Consider the following 17373-nt stretch of genomic DNA (forward strand, 5'->3'; position numbering starts at 1 on the left):
CGGCCACAATAAATATTCAACCTGACCCTTCTGTGCAAGGCCATGCACCTTTGCACCTGCTGAACTTATGTCTGCACACACAAGGCTCTCCAATTTACTCCAACATGCCCACACATCATCCCTGATGCTGCAGTTAGCCCATACTAAATGCCAGACAATTTGTATGGAGGAATTAGCTTAAGCTATAAAAGAACCAGCAATAACTATCTATTCCTGTGCGGGAGTTGGCAGTGAAAAGGGTAATCTGTCATAATAGAAATCTGTGGCCTCAGCAAAAGAGGATTGCCTTCTAACACGGTGTCAACAGTGCATCGGTAATGTCTGGATTTGATAGGCCAGGGCTATTTGTGTCCAGGATGGCCCTCACTCACAGGGCAATTTGTAAGCTAGCCAGCAAATGAGGCTGATACAGAAATAGCATTTGTTCCCGATTCAGGACGCCGTTTTCATCTCTGCCAAGACATTGACCAGACAGTGCCAGGTTTATTTAAATTCACCTCACTGAAGGCTGGACCACAAACAGTTGCCAAGAATTAAGAAACTAAAGAGCACTGTAGCAAACCATGAGAGCACATTTACAGCCTGCCAAAAATACCCCGAGCTGCTGAGTACAGTAATTTTCAGAATTAAACGGATGAGAAGAAGCTGTCTTTCAGGATGTTTTGAGAAGTGGCATGAGCAAACAATTACCGGTACTGGGAAAGTAACGCCAACTTGCTCAGTTATGCTTTCAGAATAAACATAGCCTCCTAAGCTCTCTATTGACTTCACAACTATAAAAAGCACACATCTGAGTACTCCACAGCAATTCCATAAAATGTAAAACAATTAGATTGTTCATACAGAGAAGTCCTTAAAGATGGAACATTGGGCTGCAAAGGTGAACCAGGTGGCATGCTGGTTTAAATTCAAAGAACTACTTTCCCTTGCATCAGAATGCAACCCCACAGGCCAAGAACCATTTATTTGCAGGATCAAAAGGCTGGGAGGGAGTCATAGGAACAAAGGAAGCTGCCATATACTGAGTCAGAACATTTGCTCATCTTGCTCAGTGCTGAATACACTAACTGGCTTGAAAATAGCACTGCATGTTTCCCACCACTGCTCCAAATTACACATAGCACCATTTCCCTAAGAGCTTGCATCGTTGGACCCTACTTAGCTCTGCCCACCCCGATAATTTTTCCTAGCATTCATCTTGTTGGATGAATAGGATAGGTAGGCTGGGATGGAATCTATCTTTGATAGCAGGTTCAGATTGATAACCAAGTATTTCCATAAATACTGCAGGTTATCAGAGGGACAACTGACCTATTTAGCAATCAGGTTGTGCAAATCATTCATTGGTGCTGGTGTGAGCGAAAGGAAGGTAGAGTTAGCATTAATTTCACAGCAAGGACAAAACTTCAGTTTTTGCACACACACACACACACCGTGCAAATCGATAATACATTTTCTACATCTCCTTCATATCTCTTCTAACATTACAACACCAAGCTGGGTTTTAATAAATACCCTTTAAAATAAGTAAATGAACTTAGTGGGTTTAAACCAAAACAAAAAGAAGAAGTTTCCCCTGACAACAATTAATATGGATGCATATTTCTGGTGTCATCAATCGGATTTTTGAGCCCCACCTTGCCAGGTGTCAGATTTGCTCCCCTCCCCCGCTGCCTGGGGGCCAAATTCAAAGATGTTGCACCAGAATCACGTCTCCCAATTAAGCTTCTCAAGCTGCTTATAGTTTAGATACTGACACAAAATAGCCATATAGCACGGTTACTATAGCAACTTGTAGCTCAGTCAAATACTGCTACCGCAGCTCTCTACCAATGGTGAAACCGGAGCAGAACGCTTGATATGCTAATAAAAACCACGGAGAGGAGTGAATATGAAATGAGTGAGGAAGGGGATTAGGAAAAGGCTTGAACAAGCCTTTGTAAGTGGGTAGTGACAGCAGCATTTCCTAGTTAATTTGCCGATGTTTTATTCTCTAAGATCTCCAGATCTGACAGCAGAAATCTTTAATCAACATATTGTTTCCTTCCTGGAAATATTTCATGACTCAAACTCTTTCAAGAGGGGAGATCCCATTGTATTCAAGTATGTGCCGCGGGATTTATTAAAGACGCCTGGCTATGCACTCTAGACTAGGAATGCACACAACGATGCCAGAAATAATCTCTAAGACACCTGTGACCCAAGTAAATTAAGACTAGAGTTGCTAGGTTGGAACCCAGAGATTACCACTTTAAACAGACTTTAGGTCTGATGCTGTGATAAGTTGTAAGTTGAATGTTTTCCTCAGACACAGTTGTTTTGGGTCCGAGGCTTTTGCAGTATAAATCAACCTCTGCCAACCTGGCAACTTTTAGAATGTTGTTGGACTACAACTCCCATCATCCTTAATCATTGGCCATGCTGGCTGGGCGCATGGGAGTTGGAGTCCAACAACATCCGGAGAGCAGTGGATTGTGGAAGGGTGGTATAAGTAAACTAAGTTGCAATATGATGATATACTGGATCTGTATTTGCCCACTGTGTTTCAGCTGCCTCATATGTTTGTATAGTATTCTTTCTCTAAACATCATCTCTCTCAGCTTTGACTTTTTCTCTTTCAAAATGTCAATCTTAATTCTTCATGTGTATCTACAGTTCTCTCTCTTGGCATCCCTCACCTTTCCCCAACTTCCTTACATTTCATGGCTAATTTCTAAAAAGAAGCCAGAGCTCAGATCTGCTGGGAATCTGTCCTTTTCCATCTGTATCTACTCTGGTCTGCTTTGTAAGAAAACAAATGAATGTATATTGCAGCAAAACTGTGTATCAATGCATATGTCTAATGAAGTGGATGGCTTTTCTACTGTGATGAACGAGCATTTCTGTGGATTGTCTTTGCAGGACAAGGGCCAAAGTCAGTGAATAATATAACTTTACCATCAAAGCCGAATGTTGAACTACAAATTACACTGAAAGGGGCATAATCAAATCCCAAAGGTTCCTTCCAAGGAAAGCACCTTCAGAAGCAAACCACCTTCAAAGGGAAACTTCACCCTTTCTCCCATCGCCACTTTCACACTGGAAATGTCCCCAATCAACCCTTTCCCACATGGTGTTCCAGCTGCATGTTTGCAAGGTATCCCCAGGATGTGAGTTATAACTGGATAGGCGAAACAAAATAGAAAATTCTTTTCAGTAGCACCTTAGAGACCAACTGAGTTTGTTCTTGGTATGAGCTTTCGTGTGCATGCACACTTCTTCAGATACACTGAAACAGAAGTCACCAGATCCTTAAATATAGTGAGGGAGTGGGGAGGGGTATTACTCAGAAGGGTGGTGGGAATGGGTGGTCAGCTGATAGGTGTGGAAAACCTGTTGACGACAGGGAAAGGCAAGGGGTGAGATGGCTAGTCCATGCAAGACTAATTGCAGCCGTTAAGAGTCGTCAACAGGTTTTCCACACCTATCAGCTGAAGAAGTGCACGAAAGCTCATACCAAGAACAAACTCAGTTGGTCTCTAAGGTGCTACTGGAAAGAATTTTCTATTTTGTTTCGACTATGGCAGACCAACACGACTACCCACCTGTAACTATAACTGGATAGGGTAAGGGTTATGCACTTTCCCCCTCCCACTGTGTTTCTTTTGCCAACCCCCCCCCCCCAAGCTACTTTGCCTAGAAGAAGCAGAATAAGGTTTTGCTGCAATTTTCTTACATGAAGTTTGCCCTGGATTTTGGGGGCACAGGTTACCGGGGATGTATAAAACATTTCACTGCTGTTGCTGCTACTTTCCTGGCTTACATCTCTGCCACTGAAATCAGCGGGGCTTATAAGTGTTTCGCTTTGCACCCAGTAGCAACCACCATTGGTTATCGTGTCATCACATAAAACACCAATCATTAATCACACTAGTTCATGTTACCTAGTTCTGGCTGGATCACTCACGGCAGCATTTGACCTTGGAGATGTAATTGGTTCCGATGAATAGATAGTCCTGCAGAATGAAAAGGAAAATTCATTTATTTTTATTTTTGGGGGTGCAGAACCCCACACTGAAGGGTGTGAGGAACCTGTGCTCCTCCAGATATTGTTGGGCTATAATTCCCACCAACCTATGCTGGTTGGGGCTGATAGGAGTTGGAATCCAACAACATCTGGAAGGCCAAAGCTTTTAGAGGAACACACACAAAAATGTCAACATGGTAATGGCAGTAAATGCTGTCCCAATCTCAAACATTGCTGCTACTTTTGCTGTGATTCGCATTTTGATCAGTGAAGCCAAAAGATGATAAACAGAATCATTCAGCAACCACATGTCCCCCCAAAGTAGGCCAGTCTTCTCAATACCCTTGCAAAGTAATGGTTGTCTTTCTTTTCTTTTCTTTTCTTTTCTTTTCTTTTCTTTTCTTTTCTCTTTCTTTCTTTATTTCTTTGGATAACTATGAAATAAACTATAAATAACAGGTGCTGTACACTATTTCCAAGTTTATTTTTTAAAACAAAATTTTATTAATTTTGACAATTTTAAGCACTTTACATAGTTGTTAAATTTTTCCCTCCCCCCCTCTCTCACAGGGGAAAAAACTTTAAACATTTAAAATTTAACATATTTGACATACAAAAATCATTGCTTAAGTCTGGCCCAGTTCCCTAGGCCAAACATTTATCCTTTTCTTAATTTCATTATCTATTGACTTCCCCAAATCCCCCCTGTTGAATTCATTATCTATCCTCTTTACAGTTTTCCAAATTCTTAATCAAATCTATTATACACAACTAATCTAACTTTTTCCTTTATCCTTTTGTATAAAATCATCTGATATCGAGCTTTGCTCCTTATATTCTTTACCAAACCTTGGCTCCTAAATGCTTCTGAACCTTTCTTAAATCCTAATAATATTTACTATCAAACTAAATATATACATATTAATTTATTCTTTTTTCTACACCCTTCCCTCCCTCCGGTCTCGAAATTATTAGCTAAAAATTCTTAACATATTCCAATTCACGCCAGTATCCAAATCCAAACGTCTTAACCAATATAACAAGAAAAATAACAAAAAACATATCCTATTTAACCCACTCCAACCCTCACCATTTCCAAGTTGAAAGTCTAAATACTAGGAACTAAAATACATACATCTTTGGTCCTCCTCCTTTGTTTGAAGTAGTTGAAACTCTGAAGCAACAAACAAACAAACCTCTGGTTAGAAACTGTATATATATGATTTCTATGATTATATAATGGACACTTTCCAAATTCCCTATTCAGGCAGGGATCATCACAACATGGAGTAATTCCAGGACTGAATTGAACAGCAATGGGAATCTTGATTTCTTCTTGTGGTGCAGTCAGTCAATAGATGCAGCTCAGAAACTGATAACAAGGAAGCCCTACCTCTTCTACTATGGGGTAGTATTTCATACCCATATGCTCGCAATGCACAGAAATCACGAGTCATATCTCTGGCATGCCTCAGAAAATAAGTGTGTTTTTTAAAATTGCATCCCTGCTAGCTGCCCCCTGCTGATCGTCTGTGGAAGAATGTAAGCAAATTTAACATAGAACGAAAATCTCAGGAACAAAACCCAAGCTTTGAGCACTTTTAACACTCCTATGGGGAGGAAAAGGCACGCCTATAACATGGCCCTCTTGGTAGTTCCCACTGCCCTCAGAAATTTGGGTGGGAGAGCCTGGGAAAGGGCATTCTCTGGGCCAGTCCCCTCTTGTCTTGACTCACTATCATTCAAGCCTTCTCCATTTGCACATACCATTAATGCTCAAAGTCATTCAAAGTCCATGTATTTCATAGATGACACATCAGCAAAGCCAGGTTTGCCACCAAGTGCGCACTCAATGAGGGAATGAAAACCACTCAGTCTCCCTAAACATGTGCATGCACACTTCTTCAGAAGAAGTGTGCATGCACACGAAAGCTCATACCAAGAACAAACTCAGTTGGTCTCTAAGGTGCTACTGGAAAGAATTTTTGATTTTGTTTTAACTATGGCAGACCAACACGGCTACCCACCTGTCCCTAAACATGCTTGAATGATCTACATGTTTGCAAACAAACATTTCATGGAATTTTAGAATTGAAGAGTTGGAAGGGACCACAAGGGTCATTTAGTTCAACCCCCTGCAGGGCAGGAATCTTTTGTCCTACATAGGGCTCGAATCCACCTCTCTGAGATTAAGAGTCTCATGCTCTGACAGAGACTCATTCATTCATACCTTACATTATTAGATGCACACACTTAAAAAATGAGACACATGAAAACGTAACATATGAAGAAGTCCCGGGTTATGTTCTTTAAAAAAAGAATAATCCAATAAGCACCGTATACTTACGGTTTGTTATTGGTGGCTACAGCTGCGGTTGTATTTTGTGAGGCCCAGGAATGCCTGTGTGATGGAACAAAAATGCTGAATTAATTTGTGTGTTGAACACGCGTATTTAAAAATATGTACCCCCAGAAAAAAGCACTGCTGCTTGTGTAGCTTTTTGAAGCACATGTATCTTATTTTGGGGCAGTTTGTAAGAAAACCATGTTTAACTTACCAAACGTGTGGTCTTTTTTCTACGTTATGGGAAGAGAGAAACCTTGGAACTCACTTTAAAGGGCCTATTTTAAAGGTCCAGCAACCTATATTTCCACACTTTACCTTGCTACATATTTTTTTATTTTAAATCTCTGCTGGGGTTCTCTCACTAAAGGGTACTTGTTCCAAACTTGGATCTTGGCATCCAGGAACAGGAGCGTAGCAAAGGGGGGTGTAGGGGGCGGCTCGCCCCATGTTCCATAATGGAGGGGGTGACAAATTATCAAGGAACAATTACTGCTCTACCTGGGCGGTTCATTAAAAACTTTTTTTAAAAAATGCCTGCTCCAAAGGTCTTATCTTACTATACTAGGGATTATATAGCTATATATTAAATTTCATGCATATCGGTTAATATCTTGACCCTCCTCCACCAAAATAGCTGTTTACTTGGCTGTTTTCCTATGTCGTGAAGGCTGAAATTTCAGTTCAGTGGAGCACTTACTGTTCCCAACCCTAACCCTGTGGAAAGCCATTTAATTAGACTTTAATTTGATTTTGAGATTTTTTTTAGGAGGTAATTTAATTATTGTTTGATTTTATACCAATGTTATGTATCTGATGTGAGCCACCCTGAGCCCAGCTTCGGCTGGGGAGGGCGAGATATAAATAAAAGTTTTATTATTATTATTACTTGTTATTATTCCTTTGTAAGAAAATATGAAATAACGTAAAACCATTTTTGCAGGGGGGGAATCAATAGGGGGGGGGGACACAAACATTTCCCCCCCTGGGTACCAATTTACCTTGCTACGCCCCTGCCAGAATATTCTCATATTCTCTCCCTCCCTCCCTCCCTCTATATACCCCTGAACCAACAGAAAATGGGAGCATAGGTACATGTGAGTGCATTCAGACATTATTGCGTCATTTTTCCTTATTATAATGCTAGTGTTGTGATCCCAGACCTAATGTTCCTTTTACATTGCATCTATTGAATTGTGGAACAGCAACTTTTTTATCAATGTACTGCCATGCCATACTACATTTTAAATTGCAGGAAAGATCTGTATGCCCTGATGAAATTAAAATGCTAAACTCCCAGGATTTTTGCAAATCATACAAATAGGTTTATTTTTCTGGAAGCAAAAAACAAACAAACATGGAAATGAGCACTAAACTTCCAAGAGAAAGAGGACAGAAGCAATGGTTGAGTGAATGCGGTCTGTCCCTGGGCAGATGGTGAAGAGCTCAGTTTTTTCAATAGAGGGAGATATTTTACCATGCACTGCCAAGGTTTACAAGAATTATTCTGCTGATGTACAGGAAAATGTTTACGCACGCTGAAAAACCATGACATGGCTATGTGGTGAAGAAACCACAACACCAACAATTCACACTGAAGATCACTTTACTTTCACGGTTGTGTGATTCAGTTTCTCTGTGTGCATTCTTGCAAGCTAAAATATTATTTTCAGGTAGCGCAGATGCCATATGTTGTGGCAGAGCACTTCCTTTTCGTGCATACAGTGAGTCTCAGATCCAGTCATTTGCATCTGCAGCTAAAAGGTCTCCAATAGCAGGACTGGGAAAGACCCCAGGATCCTGCAGAGCAACCTACAGTCAAAGGAGAAAGTGCTTTCCTAGATGAGCCATTGCACTGACTCCATGTAAGGCAGCTCCTTATATCTGTCCATAAGGGTGTATTACACATTTGAGTCGACGTCATAATAGCATTCAAAACCAGCCAAACCAAAGCCCAAACCACTTTACACCACAGTCATAAACATTTCTACTCAAATTTTCAATAAGGTTACTCCCAAGTAAATGCACAGAGGTTTAAAATTCCAAAGTCTAATTGATTTCAATGGGAAAGGAAACTCTCTTGAACTCACACATAACCATCAGCCAAATCATGGCTTAGCAAATGTGTGGGTTCCCACAGCAAATATAATAGCTTTTGCTGCCAACATGCTAATTTGGCCAGACCATTCTTTGACTTATATTACGTATGAACTCAGGCTTGTGGTTTAGAATCCCCAAATAAACCACGAGTAGTAAAAACAAACCTTGGTTACAGCTTGTGGTTTGTTTAGAGTGAGATAAACCATGAGCCCAGGTTTGGACATAATGCTAAGACAAACCATAGTTTAACTCCAGGCAGCACAACCAGGGGAGGAGCATAGCAGCCACTGTCTTCATTCCAGGAATCTGCAAGCTGACTTGTTTGCACCCAGCTATGGTTTGGCTTAGCTGCACATGCAGACTGGGTTACTAGGGTTTAACTTTGCCTATATCTTACTCAAGCTATGTATTTTATTTTATTTGACATTTTTATCCCACAGTGTTTAGCTACCCAGAGGCTCTCACCAGGGCAGACAAGCTTAGAATATTTCAGGATGCAATTCTGAACAGAATTAATAGGAAGCAAACCTCCATGAATATAATGGGACTTTCTTTGCAGCAAAGATGTATAGGATTACACTGTCATAGATTTTTCCAAGTTTGTATCTAAAATTAGAACAATGATGTGAGCTAGATATTCCTCAGAAACTCAACCAAAGCTGTCAACATAACAACCAAAGAGAAATTCTTTTGAAGCATTTCCTAACATTTGAGAGCTGAACATAACTTGGATAAAATTCAAATTCTTACCTTTTGTGTTGTTCATCATCTATGGTGACCTTCTGACTGGAGACTGGGGGAGGCATCCATGACTGCCTAATAATAAATGTATAACCATATAGTTCATTTTACAGGCATTTTGTATTTGGAACCAAAGTCTAAGAAGTTTATGCTGCCTGTTATCAACTTAAATCCCATTGTTTAAATCCCAATTAAAATTAAGCACTCAACTGTGGCTTGATCTTGCTTATAGTGATGTTCATAAATACGAAGTGCAAAGCTGTCACTGTATAATTCTGCATTTTTGTCTCCCCACTGAGAATTGCTGGGAATAAATTTATTCTAATGTTTCCGATCCCAGGAATAAGGCTGCCGCTTCTCTTAAGAACAGAGGAAACCCCATAGCTATTGCTTGTTTGTGAATGCAGAGATTCCTAGAATGTCTTTCCCATCCTTTGCTTGCAGAAGATTTTAGGTTCAATCCTGGATAACTTCAGATGGCAAGAGTGGGAAAGAACATAGTTATCATTTTCCCACAAATGGAAGCAGCTACTAATCACATTCTCACCACCAGGGGGGAAAAACAAACCTTTCAAACTATCAAATACGTAAAAGGCTATCTACACTATGCCTGTCATATGAAAACAAAATTGTGTTACTAACTCAAATCAGCCTGGAACTATCCTTGGGAGTAACAGGGTCCCATTATCTCCCATCCCCCATGTTTTACAAGATCCGTAAAAACATTTGCCAAGTATATAGTAGTATAGGGAGCAACACTTATGAGTCACTTCTGCTTAGTCTCACTGAGGTTTCCTCAGTGTAAGTGCTCTTCAAATCCACCTCTTGTATGTTTCATTTAAATTTCTCTTTTAAAGGATGAGCAGAGCAGTCCTAATGAGGGGTTGGGGAGGCACAGATTTGCCACAGCACCCAAAGTCCTGCCAGTTCCTGCTGAAAGGTAGCTGAAGGACACATTTCTTTTCCCACTACTTTAGCTCCAGACTAGTGCAGCTGTAAGGCCTGAGGACTAGACCACATGGGATATGTGGGTCTTCAAATCCAGCTGATACAAAGCGTCTGGTGCCCCGCTGCTGCCCCCAATATCCATTCTGTTTACCCTCAATGGGAGAACCGCTGGTGGAAGCTTGGGACTTCTGCCATAACACAAGTCTCCTGCAGCGATTTTCTATTGTGTTGGTGGAGGTTGGCAAACTGGCAACAGTACACCATCCTAACCCCTTCCCCAAGACATCAATATCAGGAGATTATGAGGGCTCCACTCTCAGAGTAATTATTAGAGTCAATTTCTATATTAGATACTGTAGATAGCTTTTGCAAAAAAACCTTGATATCTACAGTAAAAATGAAGGTCTTGAATACCTTTTCTTCTTCACAGGCGATGTGGCATTGCCAGTGTTGATAGATGCATCAAGCTCCTTCCTGGAAAAATTATAAACCAAAGTTTAAAGTTTGGTCATTTCAGTTAACCATACTTAAGGATACTGGGTAACTACTTTTTCCATGTTACAGGTGGGTAGCCGTGTGTATCTGAAGAAGTGTGCATGCACACGAAAGCTCATACCAAGAACAAACTCAGTTGGTCTCTAAGGTGCTACTGGAAAGAATTTTCTATTTACTTTTTCCATGGTTAGGCACGACAAACTGTGCTTAATCAAAAACAGAAGTAAAGGTTTGTTTGTTTTTTGTTTTTTACTCCTCACATCTGCACTAAAAGAGGAGAGCGGGGTGGACTGCTTGCTTGGGCTTCTATTCTAACAATAAAACATTCGATCTGAATGAGGCCACTGTGGTTTGTGTACAAAGCACTGACAAGTGATGCTTAGAATCAAGAGTTGTTGCTCTTACACAAGGTGTGATTCACCCTTAAGGCTTCCTCCATGACCAGCTCCAATGGTATATCAATAACTTTTGAAGATCTGTATCCTAGAGCTACAGTAAAGTACATGATCTGCTAGTTCCCACACCAGCACCAGTGGCTCCCAGGAAGGACGGATTCCTATAAAGATCCACCCATTTGATTTGTACTAAACCTGATGTGCACCCTAAACGGATGACTATGAAGCATGGCTTACACATACCTGCTACTTGGCTTGCCATCCAAGGTGGGAAGCTTATTTGCTTTGTCAGCATCACTGTTGCCAGGAATCCTAAATAAATAGCAAAATGAGTTTTCACCAACAGTAGAAATATGCTTTTCTTAAAAAGAAAGAAAGATATTGCCTGAATTAAAATGTCAACTTCTAATATTTCCTAGCAAGGCAGAAAAAGCTTCCCGTAGCTTCTGCACACACGTCTACAGTGATAATGAGAACAGCATACTAGCTGACTCAATATAACGTTAGTGCTTATTAGTTTTAAAAAGTTTTTGGGCTTGCTGAAAGAGTGTTTTAATTAAGTCTTAGAAAACCAATGAATTATTAAATGTCCAGAGACTATTACACACTCTTTTTTAAACGAGTAGTGAAAAACAGCAAATCCTTTGAGAAGCCCCTTAATAAAGATCTAAAATGCATCTTCAGTCAAAACAGCCCATTGTCACTCCCTATATATTGTTGCTCACTGCCCCCCAAGTGTTTCTGGAGATCAATATGATTTGAAGTTGCCCATTGTGTATAATTCCTTGTGGAGCGCAGCCATTGCATCAAACCAAGGAGGCCAGGGTAGCTGTGCTTACCATTGATTTCATTAAGCCATTAGATTTACATTAAAGAAAAAGCACAAGCCCTTTCCTGGCCTTTATGGATTTCAAAGTCACTGCTGGAAAACCTTTTCCTGACTTCCACTTAAATGGAAGGCTCCTGCTGTCAGAGCTGAATTAACCATTTAAGGTAGCAATGCCATTTATATCTGCCACAAAGTGGTGCTTCTGAAGGATCTCATGCTGAAGATTGAGCAATATGTGTGGGATGTAATCCACTGAGAGCAGTCAAGTACAGCATTCCTTGTTTTCCTAGAGTGGACATGCAAGGGAATGTTTGGTCCAGCCGGTCGAAACTTCCTGTTCCTCCTGACCTGGAGCATCCTTCCTTGCATGTGACTAGAGGTGGGCGTGACCTTTCCAGACCTGGTAAAAGGACAAGGCATACTGCCACTTTCTCTCGCTCTCTTTTCCATCTTCATTTCATCCTGCCAACTTCCTGGACTGCTAACTGCAGTCACTAGGTCAACCCACATATGGGGTAAATCTGTTTGTATATGCTTGTAACTTTAAGCCTAAAGCCTTGCCTTCAGGGATCACACTGTGCTCTGCCTGATTGTGAGTAAACTTTCTTTTTATTGCTTATGAATACTACTGTGGTGTTTTTATTCTTTTAGGAGGGATTCAAGGGGTCTTACTAGGAAAAAATTAGAACACATTTCAATCTGGACAAGCCAGATTGAATTGTGTATTGTTTTAAGAAACTCACACAAGTTTGCAACTAGTTTTCTGCTGTATAAAGGGGAATGCACTCTGTTAAGTAAAGGAACTTGCTAGCGCAGGTTAGGAAGGATATTAATAAACAATATATCCTCTCCTGCCACCCTGAACATTCCCACAATATGTAGGCAATGCAACAGATCTGGGGGCATATCAGGGCTCCCAAAACAATTGTTCTGCTACAAAACCGTAAGCTGAGCGAGCATTTTGCATCCTATGACCTTTGGACCTATGAAGCGGGATTTTACTCAAAAACGCCTTTTATTTGACTGTTATGTCCCCATATGGGTTTGAGGAAAGTTTGAGGAATAGGTTTTCTCTATATCACTTCTTCCTAGAGTATTGTAGGGTAGAGGAGGTTGCTGCACCTAGTCGAGGAAACCTAGTTGATGTTTTGTTATGTACTGAGTTGAATGGGATCCAAAATGCAGCAGTCTGATTGGTCCTAGAACAATAGGATCCAGAATGCAGCAGTCTGATTGGTCCGCAGGAACCACCCAATCCAGCTCCAGGTGGAAGTGAATCCGCAACCTGATTGGCATACAGGAGTATCCCAGAATTAGCCAATCACGTGGGTCCCATTGTGTAAATAGTGTATATAAAGCAGATGTTTTGGGGGAACTGCATTCCTCGCTACAATGAGCTGAATAAAGAGCATGAAATCCACACTTGACTCCAAGTATATTTCACTGGCGACGAGGATGGGATAGCGCTGAGCTGACTGACACATGCAGCACCGCCGCCTGCCGCATCGCTGCCTCGCACCGTGTATCCAGTCTTCAGCTCCGGGACACAAGGAACTCAGTACATAACATGTTTCATCATCAGTGAACACATGACCACATCCCTCTTGAGAGAAAATGCTTGCTGTGAAGGCAGCAGGCTGGTTTTGAAGAGGAATGTCATTAAGAAAAGTCCTGAGGGTTGTTACAAGACACACAGGAATCCCAAAGATCTCTGGAATTCACAAGAGCTCTGTAATTTACCATCTTGCCCATCATCTAGTTATATCTGATATGCCCAGAGAGACTGTGTAAGCAATAAAGTAAAGGACAATCTGAGCTGGTCTTTGTAATATGATTTTATTGTATCCAGGGTAGCATTCGCTGTAGAAACTAGTGGTTGTCAATTGACTCACTCGATGTCTTACTATGATTATGACTATATACTGAAATTTCACTGTCTATAATGAACCAACCAAGGGTATCCAACTCATCCAACTTTCTCTTTTCAGACAGACTTTTATTAAAGGCTGAGCTACATGTTACCACAGGGCCATCCCACTGAAACAGAATGAGACTATTGCCTCAGGTGACGGACGTGGGAGAACAGCAACACGGTGACTTCTTGCCCCCGCCCCCACTTCCCTCACGGCAAAATGGATTTCTGTGAAAATTATGTGAGGCTGATCTCCTCCAACCTGCCTCAATCTGAGAATGGGCTTTGAGGGGGGGTCCATCTTCAAAGCAAGGCATGCCGGGCCTTGCTGTGGTAGCTAGAAGTTCTGTTGAGGTGAAAATCTAAACTCAAAATATGGCTCTCACCCAGCCGAGTGCCTCACTCAGAGGAAGGACCCTCTTGGCCCTTTTGCAGAGCGAGGCAGGGAGTATAGGAAGGGGAAGGGGGAGTGCAATGGCAACAGTGGATGAGAGGAGGTGGCTCCTGTTACACGCCTCAGGCAGAATGGCACTGTGTTACAATAAATATAAAGCTATTACTAAAAAAGTCAGTACCATGCCAGGTTCTCTGCTAATATGTAGAGCCCCATCGGACATTTGGGTTCCAAAGAACGTTCGCAAACCGGAACAGTAATTTCTGGGTTTGCGGCGTTTGGGAGCCAAAACGTTCGACTCTCAAGGCGTTTGTGGTCCAAGGTATGACTGTATTATATACTGCTTTGTGTCTGGGGTATTTTGCCATACTGCATATTTATTGTTATTATTAATATCATTAATTTATTAATTGGAGGGCCACAACAGCTTTGTAGGGGACCTATGGGAGCAGTCAGTATTTTTTCAAATTAATTTTAAAATTAAATTAAGTAACAAATAATATTGGGGGAGTCCCCCCAAAAATACATTTTAGCATTATGACTCACAGCGGGGGACCCATAAGAACAGTCAGTTTATGACAACTTTGGGGAGACTTGGGGGAAGGGCATAAAAACTCTCTTAGGCGGCCATATGCATCCCACAGGTTAGCCACCTCTGCTGAATAAAAATTAACAAAGATTGAATTCCACGAGCATTGTTAGGTGGGAAAGTCCCATTCCAAGAGGAGAACAGTTGTTAGGATCCAAGCCAAAGCATCTCTTAAGGCAAGAATGGGAAACCTGTGGCTCTGCAGATGCTGCAGGACTCCAACTTGCATCAGCCTCACCTAGCCAGGCCAATAGTCGGGGGTGATGGGAGTTGTAGCCAGCAACATGTGAAAGGCCACAGGTTCCCCTTCACTGTCTTAAGGCAGATATTCAATTTAATTATCAAATGTGTACCCCACCCTTCTTCAAAAGAGCCCTGGGTACATAAAATGATATCATTTTATTCTTGTGAGGTATTTTAGGCTATGTGACAACAACTTTGTAAAGGCAACTAGATGAGTTTCATGGTTGTATGGGGAAGTCTGAATCCAGGTCTCAGCTATCCAAAACACTATTCTCCCCACAACACAGTAATAATATCTGAATTAATTGTAAGTGTAGCAGGATTTTGTAGCCATGTACAAAAGCCCGAGAGCATCCAAACTTTATAATACAAAACAATAAAGCCATCTATATAAAACTCTTACCTGTCTAAAGTTGTATCAGATCTGTATCGGCTGAGCAAAGCTTTTTGATCATCCTTTTCATCTGTGCTCCTGACATTAAGAAAGATTAATTAATTAATCATAGTAACTGAGGGATAGTAATGACTTTAAAGAAGATTTACAGTCACCAAAGTATCCAAATTAGATCTGTCAGATGATTAACCTCTGCAATTTAACAACTGATCTTTTGAGATAAGAAATAAATTGAAATATTCCAATATCGCAGTTGAGGAGATCATTTCAAGATATTTAATAAATATTTTGATTCTCTTGGCTAAATTGAACGAAAAAAGTTGAGAAATTATCTTCACACTTCCAGAGAATCTAGTATCATGTGAATACATGGTAATATCCTCAATAGTCAATATCCTTTCACAGCTGTCTTGTCCAATTTAACATGGGTCTAATTATGTTATGTATCTCTTCAAAAATATGTTGGAGTTATCACGTATTACAAATCCATTTTCCATCTTCTGCCCTCCTTTTTAAAAGCAGTGAGTAGATCCAGCACATTTTTAACTTGAAATGTAGAATTCAATATATGTAATTTGCAAGGGGAATATTGTTTTGCTTAAACAATAAAGTAAATTCTCCAGATGTCAGACTCCAACTCCTATCTGTCCCAACCAGCATTGCCAATGATCAGGACTGATGTGAGTTACAACGACATCTAGAAGATCTCAAGTTCTTCAGCCCTGCTATAGGTTATTAATGAGAACAAACAACCATAGCTTGCATATATTTCCATAGTTTGGAAAAAATGGAGGAAACTTATAGAGATTAATAGGCTACTGTACCTGTGTAAACCATCTTGTGACTTGTATTGATTAAGGACCACTCTGCCATAGTTTTCATCAGCGCTGCAATAAACCAAATATTTCGTATTATTTTCATTTATATAGTGCCTATAAACTAATGATGCTGTCTGAAGGCCCTGTTCAAGGAAGTGTGTCAATGTAGGAAGAGGCTGATAAAGGGAAAATACTCAAGGGGCCATACACTTTCCGACTGATTCTACTTCTAAATGTAGCATATATTGGTAATGTAATCAGATAAAAGCCTTGGGCAGCTGTTCAGATGCAGCTCCTCATTTTTTCACAATGATTTATGAATGAGTGTGGATCCTTTCTGGTCTATAAATTGCTATAAACCTTTCACCATGTGTGCGTGCACACGCACGCACACACACACACACACACACACACTGAAGCTACAGCATATGAACATACACTCAGATTTTATATAGCTATCCTTATGACTTCTTGGAAGTTATAATTCTGCAGCTACAATGCACAAATCATGGAGCTATTGAGCTTTCTTGACTTTCAAGTTATTAATGTAATACAAATAAATTACAGAGCACAAAATATTTATTCTTATAATGGAGTTAAGACCTTCATCTTGAGTTAAATATGGAAGGACCCAATGCCAACATGTGTGGCAAAGTTCACATACAGTACTTTAAACATCAGGCTTTGTTTGCTGAACTTTTTCCTTGCTCTACAGATAATTCTTCTGCAAAATACTGTTTGATTCCTTTCAGCTCTCACCTTCTGACTAATATAAACTAGATGGCCATAAGCCCTATTGTTCCATTACGAAAGCAAAACCAGTAGTTTTTGAACTTTCAAAACTTGAGGGAACCCCTTCCAGTCAGATTTGTTGGTCAAAGGAATGCTGCACATCTGCCCTAGAACTCCTGCATCTACAATGTCCAGATTTGGAATACATGGGTCAGTCAGTCTGTTTCCTGTCTCTGTTGGTTTTGCATGTGGTCATTTATAAATCCATTCCATCCCATTTTCACATTAATTTGCAAATTTGTGCTATCACAAAATACTCATTTAAATATGCATTATTTCAATAAATGCATTACTAAACATATGCATGTGCAATCCACACCCCTACCCCATTTTGGTATTATTATTTTTTGAGCTAAGAAACTTTGGGAATGTG

At 40.5% G+C, this 17373-nt stretch overlaps 1 protein-coding gene across 4 annotated transcripts in view; it reads right to left on the reverse strand.

The window, feature by feature from the left end:
• SCEL (sciellin) overlaps window positions 1-17373 on the reverse strand; it is a 54115-nt gene that overhangs the window by 17556 nt on the left and 19186 nt on the right. For all 4 annotated transcript variants that reach the window (XM_033147919.1, XM_033147921.1, XM_033147920.1 and 1 more), the window contains exons 4-11: window positions 16215-16277; window positions 15400-15468; window positions 11273-11341; window positions 10554-10613; window positions 9201-9266; window positions 6354-6407; window positions 5142-5180; window positions 3924-3995 (exon numbers count right to left, since the gene is read on the reverse strand). In XM_033147919.1, the coding sequence (XP_033003810.1) occupies window positions 3924-3995; window positions 5142-5180; window positions 6354-6407; window positions 9201-9266; window positions 10554-10613; window positions 11273-11341; window positions 15400-15468; window positions 16215-16277 (492 nt within the window). The remainder of the gene's footprint in view (window positions 1-3923; window positions 3996-5141; window positions 5181-6353; window positions 6408-9200; window positions 9267-10553; window positions 10614-11272; window positions 11342-15399; window positions 15469-16214; window positions 16278-17373) is intronic.

This window comes from Lacerta agilis, chromosome 4 (assembly GCF_009819535.1).
Source record: "Lacerta agilis isolate rLacAgi1 chromosome 4, rLacAgi1.pri, whole genome shotgun sequence".
Taxonomy (NCBI): Eukaryota; Metazoa; Chordata; class Lepidosauria; order Squamata; family Lacertidae; genus Lacerta; species Lacerta agilis.